Genomic DNA, 12577 nt, shown 5'->3' with positions numbered 1-12577 from the left:
TTAAGAAATTTAAAGTAAAAGTAGATTAAAAGAATTCTAATCCATGGATTTCAGTGAAATAATAATAATAAGCTTTATTCTGATAAAGACTTGCTTACATTATTTTTCTTCCTCTGGTGTTCAACAGCATCGTTCAAAGAATCTAACTCATTCTTGAGATCAGTTATTTCCTTCTCTCTTTCTGAAATTCTAAACCAGAAAATGGATTTATATAACAGTATTTTAGGTAAACAGTGAACATAGTATTAGTTACTACAAAATAAAAACAGCAAGTAGGTGATGCTTTGAAAAACGCAGTAACCTAGGCAAACTCTTTAAGCTTAACTACAGTTACCACAGAAAATCTATTTTCAGAATGAATTCTTATTTTCAGAAATAAATAAAACTTCACAGTATGATATGCTGACATTTATGCTAAAAAGAAATCATCCCCTAAGAAACAGTTCATGAATACATGAACTGCTATAGTTGTGGTTACTTCTATTTTTAACTAGGGCAGTGTGAAGTAGCTATTTTCACAAGAGTAAAAAGTGATGTTAGGTGCACTCCCTTAAATTTTTTTTTTCAGAAGGTAATGGAATCAATTATGACTTTCAGTGGCTAACCCACAATAAAAGTATGACATTAACGTAAGGTAGGTGTTCTCTTTTCACTTTCATAATAGTCTTAGGATTCGTGTTATTTTGGTTCTGTCAAATGACTTAGTTACTTCCCAGAAATGCAGAAAGAAATGGCAAAGATTTATACTTTGATTCTGTCATAGCTGAGAAGTAGCTAGGGTAGAAAATTAAAGTACAAATACCTCTTCCCTAAGAATAAGGCTCTATATAAGGGGTTCACAAACTGCAGTTCTGGGCAAGACCCACAGTCTGGTTTTGTATGGACCTCAAGCCAAGACCTGATTTTATGTTTTTAAAGAATTGTGGGGAATAAAGGAAAAAAAGAGTATGAAACTATGTGGCCCACAAAGCCTAAAATATTCACTATCAGGCCATTTATTAAAAAGAAGTTTGCTTGCTGACCCTTGCTCTACATAGACAAACTCAAGACCCAATTTAACAGTAAATAATTCTAAACTGGTAACTTTGTAAACCACCAACTTTGTAAACAAGTCAAGATGGAAGAACATATAGATATATCACTGAATATACTTAATGTGGCTGACATTTAACATGTTGAAGCATACCAACTTATCTGAAATGACCTTAAATATAGCCTTTTAGAGAAAAATACAGACCCACAATAAAAATGTTTCCATTTAAAAAAAAAAAAAAAAAACTCCTTAAAAGAGAGCAACCATAAAGATTACAAGATTTGCTTTTTTAATACAGAAGCTAGCTGGATGGCATCACTGACTCGATGGACGTGAGTCTGAGTGAATTCCGGGAGTTGGTGACGGACAGGGAGGCCTGGCGTGCTGCAGTTCATGGGGTCGCAAAGAGTCGGACACGACTGAGCGACTGAATTGAACTGAAACCAAAATTTGCATGGTTCAATTCCATAATGATATCAGTAGAATAAGTGAGGTAATTTAAGGTAAATTAGTAAAGGCTTCAAAGTATAGCTCTATGTGATTAGATATTTTCTGAATGTCTGAAAAACCAGTATCACGCTCAACAAAATGTTCAAAGAAATTCAAATATTTAATATCATAAAAGGTACATTAGCTCAGCCAAAGGCATAGCTAATAAGGTCTTTGATCTACTATCCAAGAAATCCAAATAGAACTGTAAATAGTAGGGGAGCATTTGCAATTACATTAAATTGCTTATCTGAGAACTATTTAGTAACAAAAATTTACCACTTTTCAAATTGTGAATAAAAATTATTACTTACACTTTTAACAGTTCTTCATGAGGGGGAAAAGAAGATGCCTATTAAAAGAGTTCAATGTTACTTTAAAACAAAGCTTTCCAGAAGACTGCAAATAATTAAAACTCTTCTCAGACATAAATTAAGACAACACCAAAGGGAAAACTATAGCATAATTGATATGCCAACAAAAAGTAATTTTAATAAAAACAGGTACACATTTAGAAAACGTATTGAGTGTTATATCAAATCTTCATTGTCACTATATTCTTAAAACTTTTCACTTAAATATATATCAGTTTCCTATCAGGTGTAAAGCACTAGTTAATACCTTAAATTTTCATAATGCAAAATTCATATTTGACTATGTTAAGTTTCCAAAAGTAAAAAAAATAAAACCATTAATGAAGGAAAGGTTAGGTAATTTGCATGTAAAAATTTTTACATAATATTTACATATTATGTACATAGTCCTTCATATACAGTATTTATTCTTGATGAATACAATCTCCCAAACTAAACTACTATAAACTTCTTGTTGACAAGGACGCTAATTCTTTTGTCCTTCAAAATAGTTTCCAATTTATCCATATACATACATAAGATAAATTAATTTAAAAACTATTTTGGTAACATTAATTAAAAAAAACATACACACATTTTTACCAAGCAGAATTATACTTTGAACAAGTATTTTGAATAGTAAATTATTACTTATAATATTACACATTTCTTAGTTTCTCTCCAATTGTAGATGTTCTGAGAAAAGGGGAAGAAGTAAGGCATACACACAGTTTTAAACTGACCTCTAAAGGATCTTATCTGACTTGCTAAGGAAAGCATTCTAAAGGATCTGAAAACATAGACACACAGATACAAAACAGAGCTGGAATATATATACAGTAATATTGTGGATACTTTATAAACTATAGATTACCATATCTTGGCTATGACATAGCAAACTGCTTTATATTTTAGGAAATTTGATAAACAGTTATAAATAAATAAAACAATGAAAAGGCAAAAGTCTTGAGTCATAAAATTTTTACCACATTAAATAAAGGGAAAGCATCTAACAGAACCTACCTGTTGGTAGTTTTGTTGCTTAAGCTCCTCAATTTGGGACTTAAACAATTTGTTTTCATCTTGTACTTCCTATTTAAACAAAAATTAAACATGAATACAGGAATTTTTATTTTCAATATAAACTAAAACATATCACACAAGCCAGGGAAATTCTAAAATAATAAAGATTTTCTAACGGTATAATAAGCCCTATATTAAAACTTTATAAAATTAGAATAGGGCTTCCCAGGTGGCAAGAGTGGTCAAGAACCTGCTTGCCAATGCAGGAGACATATGAGAAGCGGGTTTGATCCCTGGGTGGGGAAGATCCCTTGGAGGCCCAAGGACATGGCAAGCCACTCCAGAATTCTTGCCTGGAGAATCCCATGGACAGAGGGGCCTGGCAGGCTACAGTCCACAGGGTCACAAAGAGTCAGATGCTACTGAAGCAACTTAGCATACACACATGCATAAAATTGGAATAATGAAATTACTCTATACTATGTCTCAATGGAAGAAATCCAGAAACAAACCCAAACACCTGTAGGAATTTACTACAGGGTGATACCTCAAATCAGTAGGGCAAATTCGACTGCAATTTTGTACTGGACATGTCTGTGTGTGAGGGGCTGTCCTACATACTGTAGGGTGCTTGGCAGTGTCCACAGTCTCCATCCAGTAGATGCAGCAGCACCGCTCTACCAGCTGTGACAACCAAAAATGTCTCCAAATGTTGGGGCGAGGGTGAGGGGGGGAGGGGGAAGAACCAATGCAGCAAAGTAATAACAGATTACTTTAAAATGTAGCTTGTCTTTTATTTTTTAAGGTTGAAATGCTAATCTCATAACTTAAATTACATGTGAATAAAACATCTAAGCAAAAATAAATTATAAACAGTATTAGAAGAAAACATGTGAAAACATTCTTATGATCATAGAAGGAGAGATAAATTTCAAGATTTCAAACTCAAAAAATTACTTACATCTGAGTACATAAAAGTTTTAAACTTCTAAGGTTGGGGGGAGAGGACAAAGGAAGTCAAAAGAAAAACTTAAACTGCCCCACATATGACAGAAGACTAGTTTCTCACTGGTAGCGTCCATGTCCAACTCTTTTGCAACCCTATGGACTGTAGCCTACCAGGCTCCTCTGTCCATGGGATTTCCCAGGCAAGAGTACTTGAGTGGTTAGGCATTTCCTTCTCCAGGGATTGAACCTATGTCTCCTGCACTGGCAGGAGGATTCTTTACCAATAAGCCCACCTGGGGAGCCCTACTTCTCTCACTAGCAAATGTAAATTAAAATAATCTAACCATCTTTCAAGGAGAATATCAAATCTTTCACCTTCATCAGTATTGATGAGGATGAAAAGGAATGGCTCTCTGTTGGAGAATGTAATTTAGTTATTGTAGTTCAGTTGTTTAATTGAGTGTAGTTTAGTTGTTTAGTTGTAATTCAGTCCATCGGAGAGTATAAATTAGTAAAAACACTTGGGAGGGCAATTTAGCATTATCTGACAAAATTCCCAAAATGACTCGGGAACAAAAGGGAATGTGTCAGAACCAACACTTGGAGCAGAAAATGTGAAAACAAGTATGTGAGACAATGTTGTTGCTGTTCAGTCGCTCAGTTGTGTCAGACTCTTTGCGACCCGTGGACTGCAGCACACCAGACTTCCCTGTCCTTCACAATCTCCCAGAGTGTGTTCAAATTCATGTCCATTGAATTAGTGATGCCATTCAACCATCTCATCCTCTGTCATCCCCTTCTCCTGCCTTCAATCTTTCCTAGCATCAGGGTCTTTTCCAATGTGTTGGCTCTTCACATCAGGTGGCCAAAGTATTGAAGCTTCAGCATATTCAGGACTGATTTCCTTTAGGATTAACTGGTTTGAAGGGACTCTCAAGAATCTTCTCCAGCACCACAGTTCGAAAGCATCACTTCTTCAGCACTCAGCCTTCTTTCTGGTCCAACTCTCACATACATGCATGAGACAATGCAGACATCTAAAATCTTCTGTCACTTCAAAACAAAGTTCTACAAGGACTTTCAATACTAACTACATGAAGATGAAGTGATACTATTTTCTATTTTAAATATCACTTTCAAGAAGGGAAAAAACCCTCTGCATAAAACTTTCACCCAAAAGTTCACTTGCAAGAATTTTAAATACAGATACAGTACTGTATAAGAACCAGCCTGCCAATGCAGGAGACATAAGAGATGCGGGTTCAACCCCTGGGTCAGGAAGACCACCTGGAGAAGGGAATGGTAATTCACTCTAGTATTCTTGCCTAGGAAATCCCATGGACACAGGAGCCTGGTGGGCTACAGTCCCTAGGATAGCAAAGAGTCAGACACAACTGAGACAACTTAGCATGGCACTGTAAGTACAGAAGGTGTGTGTGTTAAGGATACTCACCATAGAATTGTTTTAACAGGAAAAAGAACTCTAAATAATCTAGGTATTCATAAGCTAAGACTGGCGGTATAAATAATAATACAATCATATTATTGTATTATTGTATATAAAAAATATTGTATATAAAAAATATAACATCATTAAACATTAAGATAAAAATGTGCTTATGTGGGAATATCTCAGAAAGATTACTAATTGAGCAGAGAAGCAAAATACAAAAGTGTGTATGATTAAAAATACAGTGTATTTAAACACACATACATTTTATGCATGGGCACTTATATATGAACAAGTAACAGTAGTTATCTGAGGAATGAGACGCAGGATCTGGGTGGGAAGGAATGTCATTTTGTATTCTATCTTCTTATTTAGTAGTTAAAATTGTTTTCAAACATGTGAAGACAGTAACTCACATGATAATTTTAAGTAAATACATTTACCTGTAACAGCTTTGTTTTGCTAGAAAGATCACTCTCTCTCTCTTTTAGCATAGTTTCTAATCTCTTCATTTCATTTTCCTTTTCTTTCAACCTAGAATTTTTACAAAGATGTTTTATTTAGTTAGGTGAATTGGAGGAGCATAGAAGAATTTTAGGACAATAAACTTTTCCTTTTATTATTCTATAATGATAGATACATCATACATTAGTCAAAACCTACAGAATGTACAACACAAAGCTGAACCCTAATGGATACTACGGACAGTTAATAACAATATACTGACTTCACTCATGAATTGTAACAAATTACCACACTAATATAAGATGTAAATAAGAAGAGAAATGAGAGGGGAGGGTATACAGAAATTCTCTGTATCGCTCTCTCAATTTTCTCTGTAAATCTAAAAGTGCTCCCTCAAATATTGCATTAATTTTTTGATGTAAGGTAGAAATAAATCTAAAATCATACTTTAATGATCTATATACCACTAAGAGGGCTTTCCCTTGTAGCTCAGTTGGTAAAGAATCTGCCTGTAATGCAGAAGATCTGGGTTCGATTCCTGGGTTGGGAAGATCCCCTGGAGAAGGAAATGGCAACCCACTCCAGTATTCTTGCCTGGAGAATCCCCGTGGACAGAGGAGCCTGGCAGGCTATACAGTCCATGGGGTCTGAAGAGTCGGACACGACTTAGCGACTAAACCACCATCACCACACCACTAACAACAGGCCTCAAACATGTCTCTCAGCTTTCTATTTGCAAATGACACAAAAACACCTTGACAGTTACACAAGCCCAAAAGATAAACAGTTGTACAAATGAGCAATATTAGTGCCATAAACAGGGACATCCCCTTTTCTCCATGAAGATAATGACTTAATAAATATCTTCAATATTTTACTTCTTTAAAGACAACAGCTTCAAAGAGCCACTTCTTAAACAACTGAAAAGATCGTATCTAAGCAAAAATCTCTTAAAAGTAATTAATAGAAGGCCAAAAGGATTAAGTCCAGACATAGTTTTTACCACTTAGACCAATTTAAGAGAACAGACTTCATAGGATAAAAATTTTCTAGGATGAACAGATTAATACTTCCTTTGCTCATTGCATGTACGCTGCTGCTGCTGCTGCTGCTAAGTCACTTCAATCATGTCCAACTCTTTGCAACCCTATGGACTACAGCCTGCCAGGCTCCTCTGTCCATAGGATTCTCCAGGCAAGAATACTGGGGTGGGTTCCTGTTTCCTCCTCTAGGGGATCTCCCTGACCCAGAGATCGAACCCACATCTCTTCTTGTCTCCTGCCTTGGCAGGTGGGTTTCTTTACCACTAGCACCACCTGAGAAGCCCATGCTCATTAGATTGAATATTTTTACTATTCGGCTCATTAGATTGAACATTTTTACTGTTCGGCACAATATGACTGATGTGACAAAAGATACTACTTTCCCCAAAGTGGAAGTTACTTTTATAGCAAGATTCTACATTCACCATCAAGATTATGGCTAAGATTATCTTCTGGTTAATTCAGAGATGTTGATCTTTCAAGTAATAAAAATGATTTTAATTTGAAATAAATTTAACCTCTCTTTACAATAATTACATACTTCATTCAAAAAGAGAGAGAGACAGAGAACTTAAAACCAGTCTATATTAATAGAAAGACTATTTTAGAAAATGCATTTGAAGAGTTTGGAAAGGATAGTCTCCAGGTATCTGAAAGCACTTGAAAGGGCTCTGTTTATTACACCAAATAGAGATTTATTTACCCTTGGATTATAATTCCCACTTAACAAGAAAGTTAAAGACTTAGAAGAAACTCATCATAATATTCAAGGATATTCAAGAAAATATTGAAAATTTCCTCTTTAAAATGCTAGCTAAAAGTATACTTACACAATCTGAAGTTCTTCAAACTGTGATGCAGAACACGCCTAAGAAACAGATTTCACATTTTTAATTCTAACATCAAAAAGATCAGGTTCTACAACATATTATAGAATCAGTCACCAATAAAATAAAAACACAATTATCTGTGGTAGATTTAAGATCGAGCTATTCATAAAACAAAGAATGAATTTTAATTTTTAATATCCATTTGTTAAAGGATTACAGATTAATACACCACTTAAACAACAGACACTTAAAAAGGAGAATGAGAGTCCGTCTGAAAAATTAAGGAGAGGAAATGCTTTCAGACTCAGGTTCACAAATGAGGCAGTCATAGATTTGACAGGAATAAAAGTTAATTTTATTTTATCAACAATAAAACTACGATACCACAGTAATTTTTATGGCAAAAAAAAAAAAAAAAAAAACTCAGGAGAATATATTAACTTCTTTACTTTCTAGTACAGTAAAATAGAGATTACTCGTTTTTTATAAAATATGCTGGCAATCTATTTATACTATACCTCTTGAAACTTATGCTGTGCAAATTCCTGAACATGAGTTTTCAAAGATTCATTTTCTTCTTGAAGATCCTAAAAAAGAATAAGTCTGAATAAAATTGATATTGAAATATAAAAAAGGATGTTACCTTTTCTTTTTAACTTCTCACCTGTAACCGTCTCCCTCTATTGTGTAGGTCTTTCTCCTTCTCTTCTAAAACAGTCTTCATGTTATTCATCTGTTCCTCCTTTCCTTTTAATCTAACAGTAAGTTAATAAGAACTATCAATGAAAATATTACATGACTAAAGACTAAACAAAGTAAAAGTACTGGAGACTGGAAAAGTATATTTCAGATTGTACTCATAACCCAAATCGATTAAATAAACTAAAAAATAAATATTTTATGTATAAAGTCATATAAGATTTTGGAGACATCAAGCTGAGAAGCAGCTCTATTCCCACCCATTAACGTACTGTTTAAGTCAATACCAGCAAATTTAGCTTATTATAACTAGTTTGGGTATGAAATTTATAACCAGTTTCACAGTGGCTATTAAAATGAGCAAAGAGCAACATATCAGTTTAAGGTCGTATTTAGATTATAAACCAGAAAAATAAGACTTCCACTGTATCCCCATTCCCATCAGCAAACCTGTAGGTTAAAGTCTAATGAAAAATTTAAGACCTTGAGGCCTTTAAGATATAATGTGATGTTCTTTAAAATATTACTTGAAATCAAATAAAAAGGAGTTAGGATTTTCATTATAATTTTATATTTAACTTGTGGAAAAGAAATATTAAAGGGAAGTGAGGAAGATGATACTTACAAGTTCTGAAGTTCCTGAACTTGAGAAGTGATAGATAACTGAAATGCAAAGCAGCAGAAAAAAAGTAACTCATTTTCTTTCAGTTTACTTTACTACGCTTATGATAAACCTTAAAATGTATACATTTCAAATCACAAAGATCCTAGTTGAATTATTCACATCAAAATGAGATGACTTGATTTCACCCTCTCCTGACTCCAATGACAGTAAGAGTAAGAAATTTTAAAAAGGGGTGTAGGGGGAGAAGAGACAAGGAATATAGTTACGAATGATAAGTCTACGGCAAGTGACACTTCTAAAACCTAAAATTGTGAAAATTACAATATTAACTGTCCACATACCTCCCTACAATGTCAGAGCACTTTTCCCTCCCAGTCTTCAAGGCCAACTACTCAACAGTACTTTATGTAAGTGTGTGCTTAGTCTCTCAGTCATGTCCAACTCTTTGCGACCCCATGTACTATAGCCCACCAGGCCCCTGTCCATGGGGATTCTCCAGATAATAATACTGGAGTGTTCTTTATACTCTCCTTTAATCTCTTATCATACACAATACAATAGGATCTTTTATTCCCCACTGTCTTCTCACAGTCCCTTCAGATATTGGCTTAGGTATCAGCTCCTCAGGAGGGGACTTTCTGAATTCTCAATCTCTGTTAGGAGTTTAATCATTTCCTCATACCTTATTTCATTCAACACATTATCTCCAACAAATTATACTTTGATAAGTAGGAGGAACTGAATAAACATTTCTAAATTAATCTGTTGGATCAATGTATGAATCATCTCTTCCATGCAATCTCAATATTTCTTTCAATGAAACCTTATCAGATTAAATTCACCAAAACCACACATTTATTTCCAGTAACCACATCTACCTCTGAAATACCTCCATGAAATCTGTACTTTATTCTATAGGCAAAGGTTGAGTAATACATATATTAAAAATATTTTGGAACATGCATTAAAAAAAAAAGTTTACCAAGGTGTTTTGTTAAGTTGGCAAACTAAAATAAACATTACTACAGAAAACTTCCCAGAAAAAGAACTTAAACAATTAAAAGGTATGTTGATTCAAATATTAAGAACATTTTCTTAAATCAGGCAAAAATAATAAGCACAAAACCCAACATACTTACAACACACTACTAAAAAGTTGTTTTCTGAGTAACAAGAAAAAACCAAATAGTTCATAAATACATATACACTAATAAATCTGTCATGCTATGGCTCTGGGATTTTTACCTGTTGAGCCTTTTCAAGCTGGATATTTCCTATTTCTTCTTTTAGAGCCTCTATTTCCTGTTTCAAATCCTTGACAATGACAAAACAGACAAGATTGGACAATGGAAACACAGAAATTGACATAAAATGCAATGTACAGACAAACACATGAAATTAAATGGTATTCACTAAAGTTGATAAACAAAAAAACAAAACATAGGTTTTATCTCTCTCAATACCTGAATAGTTTTCTCCTTATTAGCAACTTTGAGCAGTTCAGCTTCCAAAAGCTCTTCCACAGACTTGATCTTTCCGTCTTTTTCATGGATCCTTAGATAAGGAAATGCAGTGTTAAACGTGGACAGAAATCATCAAAACCCACCACTAACATATAAAAACAGCACCAAATCATGAACAAGTTCACCAAATCAATTCTCCCCCTTTTAAGTAAAAGAACAACTTGCAGCCAGGAAAAAACACTTAAGAGTTCTTCCTAAACAAGAACTAAGCAGTAACTACTAGACGGTTGAAGCCTATACACGCAAGGAGACGCTGGTGACACGCTTCAAAAGAGCACAGGCAATGTAAGATTTGTATTCCAAAGAACACTGGGGAGAACTGAGTTCCTCTCAACAATAAAGGCTTCTAGAGAGCTTTGAAAGCTATAGCAGAACTTATATACAATTATAGCATTAAACCTCACAGACACTTCAAGAAAACAACACACAGAAAGAACTGACCTCTATTCAATATAACCTGTTCATTAATAGTTCTTACTGCATAAACAAAATTAACAATTCGATACTCTAAGTTAATAAATGGGAGTCCACCATGGAAACGGATTTTTAACAATCACAAATTGCACTGGGAAAGCACAGCTAAGTTGCCTTATTCCAACAATGAAAAAATCCTAGCCACCTCAACTGCACAATAAAATAAGACTTATGAGAACGAAGAAAATGGAGCAAAAGAAAAAGACCAGCTTAATAATGTCATTACTTACACTTTCTTAAGTTCTTCAACTAGAGATGCAAAGGAAACCTAGAAATAGGAGGGTATCCTACTTAGTAATATGCTCAAAATATAAATGGGCCATAAATAGAAAAGTATGTTATTTTTTAAATTAAATTTTCTACTATACCAAAATCTGGGAAAAATAAACCTGGAAATTAATTCTTTCCAGATTTTTTTAAATGTCAGAATTATGAAAAGCACTTTGAAAGTAAGGAGCTTTAAAGCTACTTATGGTAAGTGTAGGTCAAAAGAAAAACCAATGTATAAATATTAAAATTATTAACTCAATGATCCTAACCATATAAGGAGAAGATAGGTAACCTCTTTTACTATTATTTAGAATTTTTACTTTACATATGTATATTCAAAACCATCTATCATTACAGTAACGAGCAAGGACATGCTATCTAGAGTACTCTATCCAGTGTTTGCCATAAAGTCAGCGTTTACTACACTGCAGCTCGTATTACTCAAAATCAAGTCACCAATCAATCACAGATTAAAACTACAAATGGCAAATGCCATGTTGGGGAAAGGAGGAACAAACAAGACTTGCTACTGTATTTGGTAACAGGTACGCCCACTGTTTAAAAGAGAACGGTTATAGGGTCTATTTAATATATTACCTGATCATTTTGCTTGGCCTTTAAATCTTGAACTTCTTTTGCCAAAGATGAATTTTCTGTTCTTATTGCCTTTTTCAAAGATACATAAGTACAACATACTTTAATTTTCTGAAAAAACAACTACCTTCAAAATACAGTAGCTTCTCACTTCTCTCTAGCTGCTTCTTTCCCTTTCTGAAGGCCCAGAAATCTCAGTTGCTCTACATATCTACAATTCTGTAACTTCCAGAGCCAGCCAAATAGAGTTTTAATTTGATTATCCTCTCAAGTATTTTTACTTATGTTTCCACAACCTGAAAACCACAAAGTATACCACTTGTCAAGTCACTTCTCGCCTTAAAATCAAATACACTGTTGACCCTATTTCTTCCAGCAATCGTATTCAAATTAAGTTACTTAAGGCTAACGATGGGGCATCCCAAGTGGTGCTAGAGGTAAAGAACCCACCTGCCAATGCAGGAGACATAAGAGATGCGGGTTCGATCCCTGGGTCAGGAAGATCCCCTGGAGGAGGACATGGCAACCCACTCCAGTATTCTTGCCTGGAGAATCCCAAGGACAGAAGAGCCTGGTGGGCTACAGTCCATGGGGTCGCAAAGAGTCGGACACAACTGAAGCAACCTAGCACACACTCAGGCAAGGCTAATGATAACCATAAAATGGAACTTCATTCTCTCATTTCTCTGGTCTCTAACACTATTTCATGAACTTATCAACTCTACTGGTTACTATTATAACTAGTTACTGTTTGGTTA

At 34.4% G+C, this 12577-nt stretch overlaps 1 protein-coding gene across 11 annotated transcripts in view; it reads right to left on the bottom strand.

Moving 5' to 3' along the window:
* Positions 1–12577, bottom strand: part of KTN1 (kinectin 1) — a 112796-nt gene that overhangs the window by 27332 nt on the left and 72887 nt on the right. For all 11 annotated transcript variants that reach the window (XM_070797636.1, XM_070797639.1, XM_070797638.1 and 8 more), the window contains exons 21-32: positions 11823–11891; positions 11186–11223; positions 10422–10512; positions 10204–10272; positions 8959–8996; positions 8299–8389; positions 8153–8221; positions 7635–7672; positions 5740–5830; positions 2899–2967; positions 1837–1874; positions 99–189 (exon numbers count right to left, since the gene is read on the bottom strand). In XM_070797636.1, coding sequence (XP_070653737.1) covers positions 99–189; positions 1837–1874; positions 2899–2967; positions 5740–5830; positions 7635–7672; positions 8153–8221; positions 8299–8389; positions 8959–8996; positions 10204–10272; positions 10422–10512; positions 11186–11223; positions 11823–11891 — 792 coding nt within the window. The remainder of the gene's footprint in view (positions 1–98; positions 190–1836; positions 1875–2898; positions 2968–5739; positions 5831–7634; positions 7673–8152; positions 8222–8298; positions 8390–8958; positions 8997–10203; positions 10273–10421; positions 10513–11185; positions 11224–11822; positions 11892–12577) is intronic.

The sequence above is a fragment of the Bos indicus genome, chromosome 10, assembly GCF_029378745.1.
Source record: "Bos indicus isolate NIAB-ARS_2022 breed Sahiwal x Tharparkar chromosome 10, NIAB-ARS_B.indTharparkar_mat_pri_1.0, whole genome shotgun sequence".
Taxonomy (NCBI): domain Eukaryota; kingdom Metazoa; phylum Chordata; class Mammalia; order Artiodactyla; family Bovidae; genus Bos; species Bos indicus.
Note: the sequence above shows the minus strand (reverse complement) of the source record. Positions and strands in the feature narration are given on the sequence as shown.